The sequence below is a fragment of the Harpegnathos saltator genome, unplaced genomic scaffold, assembly GCF_003227715.2.
Source record: "Harpegnathos saltator strain DR-91 unplaced genomic scaffold, Hsal_v8.6 scaffold659, whole genome shotgun sequence".
Lineage (NCBI taxonomy): Eukaryota > Metazoa > Arthropoda > Insecta > Hymenoptera > Formicidae > Harpegnathos > Harpegnathos saltator.
In genome coordinates, this window is record NW_020230492.1 from 1,084,584 (window position 1) to 1,104,409 (window position 19,826).

A 19,826-nucleotide genomic window follows, 5' to 3' on the forward strand; every position below is an offset into this window, starting at 1 on the left:
GACTTTAAGAACAATAGTTACAGATGTAGTTTCTCTTGAAAATACCTAAATTATACTGGTACAATATAGGCAAGCAATAAATGCTACGATTTAAGAGTAGTGTTTTTCAAATTATGGCAATAAAGTATACGCAGAGTAAGATTATGTTCAAAATATGCCACGCAAATATGTCGATTTTAATGTAGCAAAAATGACAAACTGCTAAATTAGCACGCCTTTCGAAGCTTTCTAAATACTTTTGTGTAAAAGTGGGTAAAATTGCTTCTAAAAGTAAGAAAACCTTTTCCTGCTTTTTTCGACAAGATCCTTTTGTGCACAAACACTCACTTCCCTCTATTAATTTTACGGCGATAGATGAACCTCGCATAATATGCAGATGGCGCTAGGCTTTCGGACTCTATGAAATATAAAGATGGTACAATTTAGGAGCTGGTACAATATCGACAACTCTCTCTCTCTCTCTCTCTCTTTCTCTTTCTCTTTCTCTCTCTTTCGCCAATGTATATCTTTTTTGCAAGGAAACAGATTGGAATTCGTCCAGATGTTTTTCATTCAAAGTTTGAACGTTGGATGTGACAAGGGGATGAAAGCCTGCTGTGAATGTATTCTCCGAATAACCCTTGAAACGATTCGCCTGTTAGGAGAGGTAATCGAAACTTCTCTATCGCCGCTTTTCTCACGTAATTTCAGCGGCTCTGGTAAAAAGCCAGGATGCGGAAGGGAATGGCGGCTGGTTGGCTGGTACGGGCGCCTCCCTAATACCGGTTCTATAAAATATATCCCAAGGCTCTACACTCGCACCATCGCCGCCATGTAACGGGCGTGCCTGTGGCGCGACGCCGCCGGACGTGTTTAATAACCGTGAAAAACATTATATCTTTGTTGTCACAACGGATCGTTAGTACACGCCACGAAGACGAAACTCGTCGTCGTGAAGCGCACGACGTGGCGTCGTCAAGCGACGCCTACTATGACACCGTTAAATTAAACGCTCGCACGAGAGCTTGCAACGGCGACCGGCGGGATTCACTCGCGAATAATCGCATTTTCTTACATCTCCGCGGCGTCCGCGGTAGCTTTAAAATCAAGTAAAACGAAGCACGCTTTGAGAATACGACTCTAGACAGGCGTACGGCACCGCTCGTGTCGGTCGGTCGATCCCTTCGCGAGAGAGAACTTTCTTTCTTTTCCAAAATTCATTCCAGCGGAAATCGTAATCCTTCTCGTCGAATTGTCAAGTTCATATGGCGATCAGATTTGCGATTAAATACTGTTGCTTCTAAGACGAAGCTTTCTCCCGTCTATCCAACAGCAGGATTGGCATGTTTGAAACTCTTTGTATGAAACAAAACATGTTTTAAGGATTTGAGGATTTTAAATGTTTTTTTTTTAAATATGTATTTTTGTAAGTGTTTGTTACTTTATCACTTTTCAACGTAAAATTATCAAATGTATATATTATTGTACGATTATTAAAAAATTAATTGTTACATATATATATATATATATTACATCTATTTATTTCATAACTCACATCTTGTATATACAGGGTGTCCGGGATCTTTTGGGAATAAAAAATTGCGAAGATTAATCAGATCAAACTGAGAAGAAGAGTAATGTACCATTTTGCAAAAATTGCAATAATTATTAAGTTATTATTGATTGAACATGGCTAGAACACATCTAGAGAGGCTCTTTTAATTGATAACTTGAAAATTTGTGTATTTATTTGCAAAATGATGAAGGACTTTTTGTTCGTAATCACCTAATCTATAATAATATGACGGCTATTATGTCAAGCGATAAATATGAGTATATTGAACTTTCTTGAGTCTTGAACCTGTCGCTAGGATATTCTGAAGAAAAAAATCCTTTATCATTTTGTAAATAAATACGCAAATTTTCAAGTTATCAATTAAAAGAGCTTCTTAAAAGAGATGTGATCATTTTTAATCATTAATAACTATTGCGACTTTTGCAAAATGACAAACTTTTCTTCTCAGTTTGGTCTGATTAATCTTCACAATTATTTATCTCTAAATGATCCCGGACTCCCTGTACATTTCATAATTTATTTAAATGAAATGATTTAAAGAAAACGTTTTCTTATTAAGCCGCCGACTACGCTCAAAACCGCATCAAAAGCCAAATAGCAGTTCAAATAGCAATAAAAATCAAAAGTATATATGTTTAAGACATGCAAATGTTAAAACATGAAAATACTTTTAAACATTAAAAGGAAACATGATGTTTCGTTTTCCCAATTTTAAATATATTTTTTACTGCCCAACAGTCGCGCAGCCGAATTTCATACTCGACAAGCACCGCACGCGCACGCGCACGCGCACGCGCGACTTCGTGCTACCCTGCACGAAGTGGGTCCAGCTGGCAGAAGCCAGAAGCACGAGCAGCTCGCGGGAGAGGCGTCCGATAATCTTCATCGACACTTCCGCTGCGCCGTGCACCGGAGCGACGGTTGTTAGCGGCTGTGGTCGACTCGGGCGACGATATTCTCGCTTCTCGCGCTTCTCCGTTGCTTCCATAGTAGCCTCCCATAGGTCCCCGCTGCCATTCTATGGTATCGAGTGCGGGTCAAGAACCAAGTAAGCACCGGTATATACGAGTACATTTGCACAGCGACACCACGTCGGCGACGTAGGCTACGCTAATGGCGATCCCGGGGCATAAACAACCGCGAGTTTTTCCTCCCTCTCCCCGTTGCCGCGGACGGCGAAACTGATCGCGGCACTTGTCGCGACGATTAGACGGACCTTAGGGACTTGGCGGTTTTCTTATCGAAACGGCCGGCCGACTCGGCGCGCTGTCAAGCGGCTCGGAATGCGTCGAAGGTGTCGATCGGCCGTGCGAGAGCCGCGTATGAGCGTAATTATATTATGGATACATATCGAGAGGCGGCGATCGTAGGCTGTGAGTATCAAGGGGACTGGAGGGGAGGGTCAGATTACTGAAAAATCGTGCTTGTTTCTGATAATATTTCGTGACGAACTGAATAAATGTGCAAGAATGAAAATTTTAGGTATATTTATCTATAACATATGAAGAGTAGAAAAATTTTGTTTTTTAACGAATATTCATATAAATATGCGTTTAAATTTTTAACGGGTTTTTCTTGAAATTATGTTGTTCAACTTTTTGCAATGATTTCTCCGAAACTGAGCTTTGTATCGATTTGAAATTTCAAAGCAATAATATTTGTTCATCTGGCTCTCAGATGAACCATGGACAATTACGTCAAAATATTTCATTTCGAGATATTAATTTTTTTTATTATAAAAGAAATGAGAAATTTGGACTTTTTCCTAATAACAGCTGCCATTTTGTTAATTTTGTTCGATTTGTTTTTGTAGTGGTTCACCGAACAATGATAAGCCTCCTCAAGCTTTCTAGCTAAAATTCGTTCTGATCGGACCATCGAGAGCCGAGATATTACTGCAAAAACGACAACTTGAAGAAGAAAGGAGAGTATATTTCAGCTATATATATCGTATATTTATATGAGTATTCGTTAAAAAACAAAATTTTTCTACTCTTCATATGTTGTATAGATATATCTAAAATTTTCATTCTTGCACATTTATTCAGTTCGTCACAAAATATTATCAAAAACAAGCACGGTTTTTCAGCAGTCTGACTCTCCAGTCCCCTTAACGCACGCGTGCATGAACGCGTCCAGCATAGTCTGGTCTGGTCTGGTCTGGTCTGGTCTGGTCTGGTCTGGTCTGGTCTGCTCTGCTCCGCGATATCGGCGGCGTTTATTCACGCGTCCGACGCGACTTCATTAATCGCGCGACTTTTCGCCGAGTCGCGGCGTCTCTTCGTGCTCAGGCCGACACGTTAGAGCCGCGATTAGCGTCATAGAGCCTGGCAATTGAGACGTCGCGCTAAGCGAACTGAACGAGAACGGCGCAGCAACGGGCCTTTGCAGTCGTCGTCGTCGTCGTCGTCGTCGTCGTCGTAATCGATCGTCTCGAGACGCGGTGGGATCTTACGAATCAATTCCCGCGGTTTCGCCCCGTTCTCGAGTCATGTAAATTCATGAGGAAGCGTGCGCGCTCGGCCGATGCCGCAACAAAGTACCAACCACCACCACCGCCGCCGTCGCCGCCGCTGCCACCAGGCGGCTCGATCGTCCCGCGATGATTAATCGCGCCCGCGACGATAATTATAACATATGTGCGAATGATTACTACCTTAAGTAACCATACGTTACTCCTTATCCCGCAATAAGTCATTGCTGCTCGGTAATGGTCGCAATACTTTATCGTCGCCGCTATTCTCTCCTCGAGAAGACGCGTGGTCGAAGGTCCCGACATCGGGTTCGATACCGAGACCACTGGCTTTAATTAGTCTGCCGTGATTGCACGAATGTATAAAGGCGGGAAGAAGAAGAAGAAGAAGAAGAAGAAGAAGAAGAAGAAGAAGAAGAAAAAGAAGACGACGAAGACGAAGGCGAAGAAGACGAAGATGAAAGGAGAAGGGAGCAATCAGAGCTCACTCAGAGGGAAAGAGAGAAAGAGGGAGGAAGGGGGGAGAAAGAGAGAGAGAGAGAGAGAGAGAGAGAGAGAGAGAGAGATTGCACATCCTACCATGTGAATTTTATACGCGCAAGAAAAGACGCGTATATGCGGCTCTTACGGCTCTTACGGTTAGCGCCGCACGTATTTATCGGCGACCGTTTATGCCCGCCGAGTGTTTAATTGCGAGACGTATCGCGGCCGCATGGACGCGCGAACAATCAGCGAGAAATCTCGGCAGCGACGTTGTCACTAAATCACTATCGTCTACGAGCGGCCTCGACTTTTTTGCGCGCTCAAGCGTCGGCCGGGAAGGGCGGCTCAACGGAGGAAGGGCAGCAGACGGGCGGGGGGGGGGGAGAAGAGACGCGTCGACTCGGACTCCCTTGGATGTGTATTAGGTTACTGGGTTAGTTTTTAGCACGTATCGGTTGAAGGGAAAAAAGAAAGAGAGAGAGAGAGAGAGAGGGAGGGAGGGAGAGAGAGAGAGAGAGAGGGAGGGAGGGAGAGAGAGAGGGAGGGGGAAGGGGGAGAGAGAGAGAAAATTAAGAGCACCTGCCGCGGAAGATAACTCGAGTCTCGTCTACGCGCGCGGTCTAACTTTTAATCCTTAAACTGCCTTATATCGCGAGAGAACTCTGTCTCAAAATAAATTTATAAAATTATAAAAATGGTAACATTATAAATGGTTGAATTCCTCTTCAGAAGTCCTATGTGAGATGGTCCACGGATTGAAAAAATTGTTTATGGGTTTAACTTCCTGTTATATTCCACGATGCTCCTGATACTTGCTTTGTGCTTTGATATTAGTAATTTTGTTACAAATAATTGATAATGCAGTATTTTGTGCTTTATACTACGTGTTCTACATCAAACTATGATCAAACGACGATTCTTCTTATTTGCAAGCACTGTTTATAAAAAATAACTGATTTTTCCATTTTCCCTAATGATTTTGAGTAAACATTATTAGTAAGATTTTCGACAAATATTGAAATACATTTGGCATTAATTTATTCTCCCTTTCTTTCGTAATATGTTCCTTTTTCAATTTGGTAAATATCATTCTTACTTTTATGTTCGTACTTTTTTTCTCAAACCTTAACTAAATCACATCAACTTGGTTCGGTATTCTTTGCTCAGGTACAATTCTGTCGATCGGCGCTAAAAGGGTTAATTGCCCTCTACCCTCTGCCGATTCAGATATCCTAATGACGCGTTTCGATCGTCGACTTCGCTCCCCCGCCGCTTCGCGCAGATGGAAAGTTCACTTTTCCTCGGCGTGCAGATTGCACGTGTCTCCGCGAGCGACGCCGGGCGATATACGATGTAGCTACTCGCCGGCAGACACGGAGCGGTCTCGGCCGCTCCCGACACTATGCTTTCTAATTATCATTTCATAGTTTACGAATGATCCCAACGGAATTATACGGCAGTGACGCGGGCTGTGATGGAAGGTGTATCGCGCGCGCGCATTCCAATCGTAAGATGATACGTTCGCCGTTCGAGGAACAGTACGATGCCGTTGCGAGACGCGGGCGATAACACGTACAAATAAATAAACACACACACATACACACACACACACACACATGTACACAGTCGCTCGTTTCGACCGATCCGATTGATAATCGAATGGATGATTAATTCGATAACATCGCGGATTTCGTAAGCCGCGCGCGCGACGCGTGTTAATTTATAAGAACGACCCGTCATATTAACGACGCGATATTGCCGCGAGATAACGGAGGTGTTAATAGCGACGAATTAGCGGCCGAATGCGACGGATTGAGCCGGAGCGACTCGTTCGCATCGGTCGGCTCTCGTATTAACCCTTTGAGGCATAGTGGTAAGTATACTTACCATCTATTTATTCTCACATTTTCATAAAATATTTCATATTTGAGGGATTCTTGTCGGGTTTTTTTTGCGTTTTCTAGCTTCTTATATGATATGGGAACGTACATGAAAGGTTGAAAAGTATTTTGCATAAATTGTCCATTTATTATAAATAAAGTGTGAAAAATACACATTTTTACAGAAAATTTTACAAAAAAAATCATTTTCCACGAACTATGAGTGAATTTTTTGCTCAAAATCAAGATTTGGGGTTTTTTGGATCGCTGATTACGAATCTCAAGTCCAAATTCCAAAATTAAATTTCCAAGATGACAGATTCAAGATGGCGGACCATAGAATTTTTATTAAGTTAGCTAAAATTGTACTCTGGGTAGTTTTTGAGGTCGCTGATTACGAATCCGAGGTTCACATTCTGAAATTTATTGTTCAAGATGGCGGATTCCAGATTATCGCGATTTTTCATTTTTACGTCCGCCATCTTGGATCCGCCATCTTGAATTCCGAAAATCTGATAACGGATTCGTCATCAGCGACCGCAGAAATCCCCGTATATAAATTTTCATGTGATTCGGATTTTCTGAAAAATACATGCCTCGAAAGGTTAATCGAGGGCGCGCCGCGAAGCGGCGTCTTATTTCGCTCTCATCGCCGCGAGAATAGGTCGGCGCCGGTTTCTGCGAAGCGAACACAATGTAGCCGTCGCAAGAACGTCGGCGCGCATCGAGCGCATTATTCTTGCTGATGATTTGCCCCGGATCTAAGAAACCTATCGCGGAGGGCTGTAACGCAATAACGTAGCGATTGCGACGGGACGTCGCGGGTTTCCGAGACGGTTTCGGGTGTTTGACAAGCCATTTTCCGAACGTTGCTCACTCCACGCCACCTCCCGTCGCTTTTTCACCCTCTTTCCGTGGTAGGGATACCCTGAGTATATTTATTAGGTATATGGGAAAAAGAGTTTTCATCTTCTTTTTCTGCGACACCCACTTTCCGAGTTCCTGAATTTTCCCCTTTTCACGCAGTCGTTTTGAAACTATCGCTTAGTAAATTCTGAGCTGTTCTGCAAGTTCTACATGTGTTTCCATTTAACGACGTTTCCAAATTGTCGGCCTCAAGCTTTCGTGGCGTTCCAGAGCGTGAACTATCGCTCATATCAGAATCACCGTCTTTAAAACTTTTACATTTACGCGTTATTTTAGCAGTATTTTTTCTTCGCTGGAATATGCAGTGTCGAGTATAAAGTTTTTCGTCGCTCGTATCAACTGTTACCTTTAAGGTAAATGCACACCAATGAATCATAATATGAATGGCGTTCTAGAAAGCTCAATATCTCAACCTTACAAATGCATCCTGACAATTGCATTCTGACTTTTGTTAATTTGATGATTTTGAAATTTCCAAAAGTCAATAAGTTAACAAAAGTTAGGGAACTATTGTAACAATATGTTCTTGAGATCAAATGGAATAAAAAAGTCTAGTACTATTTTTTCTTCTGACTGAAATAGCGAGATATCGTAAGTTAAATATTGAAAAAGTTATAAAGTTTTCCTTAAATATCTCAAAATATATTGGGTAAGTGAAAAAATGTTTCAGACAAAAGTTGTTCAAATTAATTGGTAGAAAAAGATAACATAATAAAAAATGGAGGTTTCTGTTTAAAAAAAATAAGTTGACCTTGACCTGACCTTGACAGCTTCGCTCAAGATCAAATTGATAAGATCAGTAAATATATCGTTTTGAGCCTTATAACTTTTGTCCGAAACACTTTTCTGTAAAACTTATATCTTTCGAGATTCTTAAGGCTTTCCATCTTTTTTCCCACCCTGTATATGAAAATACAACATCAGCCGCGGACTATTCGTATGTAACTACAGCGTGTAATTTTAGCAGATCAGGTAACTTTAATTACGATCACTCGCAAGATCGAGAGACGCAGGAACACATCGTGTAATTAACAAGACGACACTCGCGTCTCCTGCGTCGAAAGGAGCCTCTCCGCCCTCCGCATTCTCGCGCTCCACATTTCATCTAACGAGTGAAGCCGAAGCCGAGCTTCGTTTTAACCGACGATTGCTCCGAGTTGCCCAACAAAAGTAATGAAGCGAGCGTTGCGCGGCGAACACTTTCACCGAGCATGCCTCGTGCCCACATACGGCACTGGGCCGAATGGGCATCGAAAAGGGCTTCGGAGTGATAAAGAAGGGAAAAGAGATGGAGAAACGGCCGAGAGACGAGCATGAGAGTCACGCGACCGCGGGGCGCTCCGAGGCTCCTTTTTGCCGATTCCGGTGGCAACGGCCTCGAGAGAGGAGAGAGGGGGGAGAGAGAGAGAGAGAGAGAGAGAGAGGGGGCGGAGAGAGAGAACACACCACGAAGAGAGTCTCTCCCGGCCGTAGCCGCGCTGCGAACAAGGGAACGTTGGCTCAGGGGCGAGGGGTCATCAGGCAGAGGAGGCTGAGGCCGCGGGGCGGGGGGGGGGGGAGGGGACGGAGAAGCGACGGGCGGAATAAGAGCTGAAACACGGGATTTACACGTGTACTTGCTAGTGGCGCACTAACGTACATGCACGACGCGGGCGAGCGCGGAGTGTTTATGGTAATCCTCGAGCAGGGTGGCCTCCCTTCCTTTCTCGCACTGTTCTCGGTTACGGGGCTACGCTTCGTCTTTTTACGCCTCCCGTGCTCCACGCCGTGGCTCCTTTCGCCTCCTTTCCACCTTCGTCGCGCATCTCGCGCTCTCTCCCCTTCCGCATCGTGGCCGCGATATCGGCGATAACGCGGCGGCGGCCGCTCCCGGTGCTTCCAAACGATCCCTTTATCAACGGCGAGATCGCGGGAAGGCGAGACGCGCGCGACACGGCCGACGGCCCAGGGCTCGCTTTTAAATATGATTTTCATTACGGTAATAGGGGAACGTAGCGTTGGATTAACGCTCTCGATGGCGCTTCGGGAGTTGATCCCGGGAAGCTGCGCTGTAGAGCAGGGTTTCCCAACCTTTTCTGTATTTCGCAAAAATATATTAACTAAAAATTTATTAACGAACCTTGGTACCTGTTACAAAAAAAAAGATTATTCACATGATTATATGGTAAATGTTAATTGTTAGGGTTTTAAGGTAAGAAGTTAAAAATCAAAAAAGGTATTCAATTTTTTAGAAATTAACTATCATTTTAATATTATAAAATGATTATCCATGATATCAAGCTTCTCGTAGTGATACGTAATAAATACATACGTACAGATACGTAAAAATTTACAATTTTAATAACATTTTTTTAATTTGATGATAATAAAATAAAAATGCCGGATTATTCCAGAATTCATCTTAATCGTTATTAATTACAATCACTTTTCCTCGCACCCCCAAGAATGTTTTTTCGCACCCTCGGTTGAGAACCCCCACTGTAGAGGCTCCATCGCGCTTCTCAGGCTAAAGTTACTTCTGCACACAGCCTGCGACTTCCGTCGTACTTGAAGAACTAAAATGGAGGACGTTGAATATAGTCGGTTCTAGTCTTTTTTCAGCCTTCTAATGTAATTATCTTAAATTGAATATTTTCCCGTCGTCTTGTGTTTTTGTAAGGCTGGTATTGAGCTTCCTTAAACGCCATTCCTATGGTGAACCATTGGTGTACATAAGCTTAAAAATAATAGTTGATACAATCAGAGACGAAAAACTTTATATTTAACAGTGCATTTGGTCTTGCCACTGAAGACTGCACTGAGAAAAAGATTTTTTTGTTATCATAACAACTGAATGTAATTGATAATTGTACGGGGAACAAATTGAACAGTGACCGCAACAAATCCTTTTTCGTTATTTGTTACTTTAACAAGTATACATTGCTGGAGATGCAAAACATACGAGTATCGTATACGAGCATCGTATATGTTTGTTGGATGTACAACTACTAGTAAAGTAAAAAAAAAGTAGCAACGTCGTAATAACGTAATATGCAGGATGTCCGGGATCTTTTGGAAATGAGAAATTGTGAAGATTAATTAGATCAAACTGAGAAGAAAAGTCAAATACCATTTTGTAAAAATCGCAGAGGTTATTAAGTTAATAATGATTGAAAATGATGACCACATCTAGAAGCTTTTTTAAGTAGCTACGAACCACTTTTACAGACCTTTTCATTGGTAAAAGTACATTTGCAATATGAGCTTTTGCATGTATATCCCCTTTAATCTTACTTAGCGTTATCTCATAGTTTATTAATTTTATATAATGTGTCGTGCTAAAAATAAAGATTAATGTAATATATATTGTTCTATTTTTTCTCCGAATCCTTGCAAAACACACATATACAGAATTATTATTCCGTTAACCCTTCTCTATTCAGTGGTTGATTGGATGTAATGGAGCTATATTTGAGTCATCTGGTAATTATGATACGCGCCATATTTTAGCATTGCATGTATGTTTTCCTCAAGTATTTTATGTATTTTGCCATACAATATTATACGTCGGTGAAGAAGAGTTAATATAACTGATTTGCTCATACATAATTTCTAACCTTTGCTCATATTGTATGTTGCCAGCAAATAAAAAATTTATGATTTGTTGGATTAACATAACAAAGTTAACCATTTGTTCCTATCATAAAATTGTTGGCTAGAACAACAAATCATTTGTTATCACAACGAAGTCATTTGCTGTTCCATATTAACGAACACTCAACATCTGTTGCGGTTACTGCTATTTTATTAACCTCTTTTCTCAATGTGTCGCAGAGTCCGTCCACGAATGTCTCCGTTTAGAAAAAACTTTTTCTGCGCTGCCTGAAAAGTAACGAAACGGCGGATCTTGCTTCGCGACAATTCATGCGAATTTTCTTCATTTCATGCAGTCGCTTTGAGACTGTTGCTTGGCGAATTTCGAGCTGTTTTGCAAGTCCTACTTGTATTTTCAATCAACGACGCTTCCAAATTGTCTTAAGGCTCGTTTACATTAGCTGTAAGAGTAAGGCTGTAAGGTTGCAAGACACGAAATGAAATATTTTCATTCGCTGACAGCTCACGTTACAGCCTTACAGCCTTACTCTTGCAGCTATTGTAGACGAGCCTTTAGACACCGCACTGTCACGCATCACGCAATTCTGCATTGAATCTGCAGATTTCGACTCGATTATCTTTGCTCGATTTATCACGTCGATACCTGCAATTACCGCGCGCATAATTGACACGTGCTCACGGGAACGGCTTGATACGTACACTTTACTCTTTTCGCTGTCACAAATTGCCGTATGCAAAGTATGCATATATTTTACACTATCCGTACGTCGTACCGGCCGTCGAGAGCGTCACTTGATCGCGCCCGGTTTGAAGAAGACATTGATCTTCGCCGATAACGGGAAGAAGCGCTTTATCACGCGCTTACAACGTCTTACACGGTAGCAAACTGCTCTCGATTGAGCCGCGTCGTTAATGGTAACTCGTGTGTCCGTCCTTTTCTCGGGGAAAAAGCCGCTAATAAGCCGCTAAGCCGAGACTCGAGTCTTGCACGCCGCGCGCATTCGTGACGGTCGCACGCGCGCGCGGGGCGGCAATGATCGCGGCGACATCAAATCTGCGGTGCCGTTCATCCTTCGGCCGGCGATTCGCGTCTGTCCTCTCGTTCGGGAGAACAAGACGACATCATTATTACCCGTGCGTTCCGATACGCGTTATCGACGTTGCATCTTCCACATTTTACACGGCTAACGTATAACCGGCTAATGTACATCGGCCTGCGCCTGGACCGGTTCGGCGCGCAAAGAGTCCTGGATTCTAGCGCAATTATTAGCGGCCGGCTCTCGTCCTCCGCGCGCGCGATCGCGCTGATGAAAGAGAGAAGCCGAGCGGCGGGGATGTGGTATAATGAGAGACCAGCTGTATACGGCATCGCGCTGCGCAACGCGCTCCACTTCGTTTAACGTCATTGCATGCTCTAATAAAACACGACTCTCTCTCTCTCTCTCTCTCTCTCTCTCTCTCTTTCTCGCATGACGATACGCAACGACACCGGGGAGAGTGCGATCTCTTCATCAGACAGAGTCCTAGCGAGCTCTCCTTGACCGCCCCGAGTGCGTCCAAGTGTCACGCAGACGCATTCTCAACTCTTCATGCGGAGAACTATTCGGTTGGCACAACTGAATTTCAGTCACGACAATCGAAAGCTTCCGTTTTTTCCTCAGGGACCAACTGAAAATTCGACTGCGACGCAAAAGAAATTCCGCTAGGAGGCTTCTATTGTCCTAGAAATATTAAGATTTTGATTTAGTTTTGAGAGTTTTGCAAGAGATGGGACTGATGTCAGGTTTTGTCAAAGATATTCCAATCACAGCTCTATTAATGCTTCTTTATACTTCAATATTAATTATTAAAGTTTCTTAATGCTTTAATATTAATTCAATCATGATATTTAGTCACTTACTAACAATAGACGCAGCAAAAATCGTGTTGATACCGTCTTAAAAATGGAGCTTCCTAAAGAGCATTTTCGACATGCCCTGCTTTTGTTTTTTAATAAAAACGACGGCTGAAGGGCTTATAATTTTGACAGAAACTTATGGTGATACTGTTCCATCAATTAAGACATGTGAATATTAGTTTAGACAATTCAAAAGTGGTGATTTCAATGTTAACGACGAAGATCGCATGGGACAAGCTAAAAAGCTTGAAAATGCAGATTCGCGAGCATTATTGGACGAAAATCTAGCACAATTCACTTCAGAACTTGCCGGAGCATTAAATGTTGATCATGCAACAGTTACTAAACGTTTACGTGAAATGGAAAGATTCAGAAAGAAGGAAAATGGGTCCCACGTCAATTATCGGAAAATGTCATTGCGAACCGGTTGAACATTTGCATTTCGTTGATCGCCGGGCAAAAAATGAAGAGTTTTTTGTATCGTATCGTTACTGGGGATGAAAAATGAATCTATTTCGATCTAATCTCAAACAAAAAAATGGGTTGATCCAGGCCAATCAGCAACATCCACTTCGAGGTGCAATATTCACGGTTCAAAGATATCGGTAGGATCAAGAAGGTGTTGTGCACTACGAACTGTTAAATCCGAATGAAACTGTCTCCGCTGATCGTTAGCGACAACAATTATACAGGGTATCTGTAAAGTCCGACCCCACCTCTGGATCTCGGAAACGGCTTTAAATATGGAAAAATGTTTTAGACAAAAGTTATAGGATATTGAGGGGGACATATGATAAAAATATGGACTTGACCTTGAGTGACTTTATCAAGGCCAGGCCAATGTGATCGATGTTTTCTTAAATGGAACCTTCTATTTTTTATTGCATATTCTTGTAGCCCTTGTCGAGATGTTTTCAAAACACTATCTATTTTTGTTTTTTGTGCAAGCCTTTCCCAAGATATGAAGCTTCGGTCGGATTTACGCCTCGTATGTGTGTGTGTGTGTGTGTCTGTGCGTCTGTGTGCGTGTATGTGTCACAGTAGAGATAAGGACCCCACGGTTCGTCACTCCCGTAGTATTTTTTGACTCCAAACCCTCTCCACTGTGTGTGTGTTGTGGCCTTAAAAAGGACCAATTTTATGTGTATGTATTTCTTCAGTCAAAATTCTTCCCTCCCCCTCTCTCTCTCTCTCTTTCTCTCACTGTCTCTCTCCACTATTCTTCTTCTCGTTCCCCTTACGTTAGTTATTTTCTTGCCGTTACACACACACACACACACAGTCCATATTTTTATCATGTATCCCCTTCAATATCCTATAACTTTTATCTGAAACATTTTTCCATATTTAAAGCCGTTTCCGAGATCCAGGGATGGGGTCGGACTTTACAGATACCCTGTACAAATTGAAGCGAGCATTGGACCAAAAACGATCACCAATTGCGAGTAAACGACGCAATGTGATTCTTCTTCACGACAATGCTCGACTTCATTATTGCATTATCAGTGAAGCAAACGCTACTAGAACTGGAGTGGCAAGTCTTGTCGCGTATTGCTCCATCCGGTTATCACTTGTTCCGATCGATGCAACATGTTCTAGATGATACATACCTTCGTAACTTGGAACAAGTGAAGAAAATTTGTTGAAAATTGGATCAACTCCAAAGAAGAATCTTTTTATCGTCGCGGAATCCATCTCTTGCCAGAGAGAGATGGGAAAAAGTTGTAGAAAAACGGAGGGAAATATTTTGCTTAAGATATTCGTTCATTATCTTGTTCAAGTATATCAGTTTTCGACAAAAAAAAACCTGAAAACCAAACCTCACTCCTAATATGTTCGACCTCAGCCGAATATTAATGTCGTCAGGGTACAAGTTTCTCCATACGGATAAACGTCCTTGTGTGCGTAAGTGGAGGGGGAAAACCTTTGCGCGGTCGTGTTGAAAATCGTATCATTGGCAGCGTCATTCGATTTCTTCGGACGAATCTTTCGGTCGTTCTGCTTCGCCGGAGAAATCTTTGTCGGTTTTCTCCACGTTTCTCGATATTTCGCCGCTTTAGCGGGAACAACGGCGATCACAGGACGCGCGGTCGAGTCTCATCCGCCGGCTGCGTCTGCGGGCTGTTGAGAAGGACCGATGCGATTAATAGCGCGAAGATCCTTGCGCGATCGTCGGTATCCGGCGATCTCAGCCCACCGTGAACGAAACCGCCACGTGATCGACCACCGGAGAAGTGTGTACGATTTTTCCAGCGGTTGTCGCGCGGAGGAGCGAGCACGATCGGTAAGTTGATCCTCCGCGGAAAGGACGCGTCGCGTTTCGGATTGTATTCTTCATTAGGAGTCCTCGAATTGTACACTCGCGACGCGCGAACAGGCGTGGCAAATGAGCGAGCCTCGCCGCGGTTATTAGCGCGCCAATCGCTTTAACTCGCCCCTCGCAAGAGTTTGGCATATTTGGAATTATATTACAGAGGGAGGGGGGGGGGGAAGAGAGAGAGAGAGAGGCGCGAAGAGAATGTACGTAACGATGATATCAAAAGGACGAGCACGAGTCATCGAGTTAATCGGCATTTTATCGTCCTGCGTGTGCCTCGAAAGTCGCGCTTGACTCGCGGTGACTGCCTTGCGGTGACTACAAGCGCGTTTCATAACGATCATTGCAATTACTCTCGGCCGTCACTGTCGGCGTGACCTCTTGGCCGCGTCGACGAGACCGCTCGCGCAGATCGTTACGTTAACGCGCCGTAATTATACCGTCGTATCACCTTGCACCGGTTTACTTGATTAAGCGACGCGACGATAACGACAACGATGACGACAAATCTCGTCGTGTGGGAATTTGCGATTGCGCACGAGCAGAGAACTCGCGGCGCGCTTCGTTCTCGATCTGTCAAGCGGCTTCTCGGCCAAAAAGCGTAGGATTAAGGCGCGTTGAATAAAAACGGGATCAAGCCGCGCTGCCTTCTCGCTCGTAAAGCCCGACGTCTCGGCCGCTCCGGAGGAGCCGAGGACGTTGTTATGCAGCTGCGAGCGCTCTCATGCACCTGCGCGCGCGATGACATTTATTAGCTGGATACAATGTAACGGTTATCCCCGCCGCTCTTTGCGAAACTGCCCGGGCCGGGCTGAAATCTCAGGCGCGTACTTTACGGCTGTAATTACGGGTCGGAAAATCTCACATCGTGACGGGAAAATTACGTCGTGCGTTGCGGCGAGTGCTCGCCGTCCTCGAATCTTGTAAACTGCCGAGAGAGAAAGAGAGAGAGAGAGAGAGGGGGGGGGAGAGAGAGAGAGGGAGAGAGAGAGAGAGAGAGAGAGAGGGGGGGAGAGGGAGAGAGAGAGAGAGAGAGAGTGAGAGCGCGAGTTTGACTTCTATTCCGCGCACCCCAAAAGAAGTATTCTATTTGTAAAGTGATTTTTCCCATAGTCTCATTCTTATCATATTCTAAGCGAAGCCCTTTACAGAAAAAGGATTCCTCTTCGCGATAAAGCTAAAGTGATAAAATTAAAGTGAATCATTTATCTAAAGTTTATTAGATATTATTCTAATTGTTTTCCTCTTATTTCAAGAGGATTTCCTCTTATATCAATTAATTTTCTTCTTGTATGAAGAGGAATTTTTTCTTTCTCTTTGTTTATCTTTTCTCTTTCATTAATTTCGATGGGATTTAAGGAAACGGAATGGCGAGACAAAGAAGCATACATGGTCGCGTTCAAGAGATGAGATTTTTATCCCAGAAAGAAGTAAACACGATAAATTGCAACGTTCCGAAAATGTACACGTGAGACGCGATTCGCGTAGAATCAATCGCGAATGAAAATTACGACGTTTAGACAAGAGAGAAAAAACGAAAATGTTTTGTTTCGCGAACGGTAATTCGAAAGAAACGCACGTCTTGTTTCGCAAGGACTAAGTTGTAATGTAAATAAACGCGCGTACCAAATTTATTGATAATTTCAAATGAAATATTATCGCTTCTGACACGCGTGAAAAATGTAGAAAATTGATAAACTCGACAGACATAAAATTTATCAAGCCGAATAAGATAAATAATAGTGAATTTCACCATTATGTGCGATGGAAAAATTCTGATCAAATTTTAACATTACACACTACTCGAAGCAGGAGTTATGTTGATTGAATCGCAGCAAATAATTCCATGTCTTGATTTCAATATAATAACAAACTAAAGCATTTATATCTGTATCTTCGAATGATTCAGAGTAAATATGAAAGAGAGAAATATATATTATATCTCAAAAATTCTGTTGTGTAATACGGTCATTGAAGGACACGATGATCTCCTGATTATTTCGAGCAACGTGCGAAAAAAGTATAATTAAATCGCATTGAATTTCTCGAGATATTGCAAACACCCATCACCATAAAAATGTCTTTTCTTCTCTGACTCACCGATACACAGCAGACAGAGTCAGCCGCGTTCTGCTGCGGATCTGTAACAACAAGTATAGTTTCGTTAGTTAAACCGTTAGGTTAAAAGTTGGGTTAGGTTGAGTTCAGTTCGCGGAAGCGCGCGCGCAGATACAAACGTTGACCCTTTGCCATTGTAATTCAGCGGCTTTTATTCCAATCGCTCGGTTTTCGATCGCAATGAATCAAGAAGAAATGTACAAACGTTCGGTGAACCTCACCTTCAAGCCGACTCTGCTCGGCCCGAACCGGATCCTCCGGTGCGGCATCGGCGTCCGTCGAAACTGCGCCCCGGTAACCGCAGTGGCCGCGTGGCCGCAAACTCCAGCAGATCTGTAACAAAAAGCGAGTTTCCTCATTAGTATTACAGCGACAAATGCGCCCCGCATCAAGAATACGAAGACTCGAGACGACAAATTAGCTTCTTCAACTTAACCAAGTTAACCAATAAAAGTTTACCTTTAAAGACCATGAAACACTGCTATTGCCTAAGATGCTCCGGATCGTCACGCACATATACACATACACACACACGCACGAATATTTTTACAGTTACACGCGCGCGTACACTGTGATCGAACGTGAAAGTTCGGAAATTATTACGCGCGGCGATCCGCCGAACTGTCCGCCGCCGCGGCGTAAATAAAAATGGAGGCGGTCGCGGCAGTTGCGTACTTATGACCATGTTGTTTTCAAAGTCGCGCGACCTTGTCCCGTCGGGACGCGTCTCAGAGAGCCCGTAACGTTGTATAAAACTTACTTTTTGTATACGTTGTCCCTAAGTGTACGTACAAAAGGTAAAAAGAGGCGCCAAGTACACGCGCAACACGTATTGTGTTATTTTTAGAAATTTCAAATTACTTTCTTTCAAAATTTTTGTAAAACTTAAAACTATAATAAAACTCTACAACACTGTTCTACTTTATAAAAGAAATGATATATTAAAATAGTAATGCCAACTGAGAAACCTAATATACATAGGGTGTCCCATTTTAAAGGACCCACTCAAATATCTCAGAAACACTGCGTTAAATCGAAAAATGCTTAAGACAAAAGTTGTTTAGCTTGAAGGGCGACATAGCACAGCGATAGCATTTTGTTTATAGATGGCGCCACTTATTAGATATTCACTGATTATCAATTTTCTTAAATGGAAATCCCAGTTTTTTATTATATCATCTTTTTCTACCAATTAATTCGAACAACTTTTGTCTGAAACATTTTTTAATTTGCTTAATTTGCTTTAATATATTTTGAGATATTTAAGGAAAACTTGGTAACTTTCGTCCTTCAAGCGCCCTTCAAGCTGAACAACTTTTGTCCTAAGCATTTTTCGATTTAACGCAGTGTTTCTGAGATGTTTGAGTGGGTCCTTTAAAATGGGACACCCTGTATATATATATATATATATATATATGATTATAATATAATTAATTCTTTATTCAAGATAAACGGAAATGTTTATACGCTTTTAGTATTTTGCATCGTACCACACCTGAGCGTGTATCTTTGGGCAATGTAACTTATTATTTTCGTTATGCAAGTAATAAGTTTGTACAAGTAAAACTTATACAATAAATTCTTCTATTGAATACTATAAATAAAACTCTACAAAACTGTTCTACAAAAAAATGATATAACAGAACAATAGCATCAACTGAAAAACTCTACTCAACATCAACTCTGCAAATGAGAGCGATTTGCAATCTGAAGATAAATGTAACTCCCAATGATACACAGTCCGGTACTTCAAAAAACAGTGTCTTCATTATTTATTAGAACACTGAGTTTTATGGTTATTTTACTTGTTATTATAATAAATTAGTTATTATGCAATAAAAATCCTATTTAATGCAAAAAATCTTAGCCTCTCTCTCTCTCTCTCACTTTCGCTCTCTTTTTCTTTCTCGCACATTTCTACTCTTGTATTCTAGCAATATTCTTCTCTCTCTTACTTTCTATCGCTTGCTCGCTCGCACTCGCTGCTTCTCCAGTGCGTTCATAACACTTTTGGTGTCGGAAAAGTGAGATGCACAAAGCCCTTCTCCTCTGCAGTCTAGCGTTTCTTACTTTCTTACTTTCTTACTGAATTGAAATTTTCCATGATTCGGGTTTTATCTTAAAATATTTACACTTAGAGACAACGTATACAAAAAACACAAGGACACTTTTCTTCCTATTTTTTAAGGCCGAATCGATTGGGACTGAAGAAACCTCGATCGGTTTTTTAGCCATTGATGAGATATGAATATCTCACCTCATTTCAACTCGCAGTTTCGCGTAATATAGGCACGGTGTGCCTCTTCGTATGTTGATTTGAATGTCGGCTTCTCTTGTTCAGTCATGCTTCTGATATGAACGAAAAAATAATCAATATGCTCATGGGTCAGAATATTTGGAACGCTTTTTGAAAAAGGTATATGTGTTACTGTAACATACAACGAAAATAATTTACTCATATTTGGTCAAATATAGTTTATAATCTATTCATCAAGAAGTTTAATAATGTATTCTTTCTTTTAACTATGTTCCATACAATTGGTTATGATGAACATTTTTGTAGCTATAAAATCCATAACAAA

General features: G+C 42.2%; 1 protein-coding gene across 1 annotated transcript in view; it reads right to left on the bottom strand.

Moving 5' to 3' along the window:
* LOC105185099 (uncharacterized) overlaps window positions 1-17,771 on the bottom strand; it is a 156,579-nt gene extending 138,808 nt beyond the window's left edge. Inside the window, exons 1-3 of the mRNA XM_025304921.1 lie at window positions 17,704-17,771; window positions 17,466-17,577; window positions 17,251-17,267 (exon numbers count right to left, since the gene is read on the bottom strand). Of these exons, the coding sequence (XP_025160706.1) occupies window positions 17,251-17,267; window positions 17,466-17,577; window positions 17,704-17,760 (186 nt within the window). The 5' untranslated portion in view covers window positions 17,761-17,771. The remainder of the gene's footprint in view (window positions 1-17,250; window positions 17,268-17,465; window positions 17,578-17,703) is intronic.
* Window positions 17,772-19,826: the final 2,055 nt, after the last annotated feature.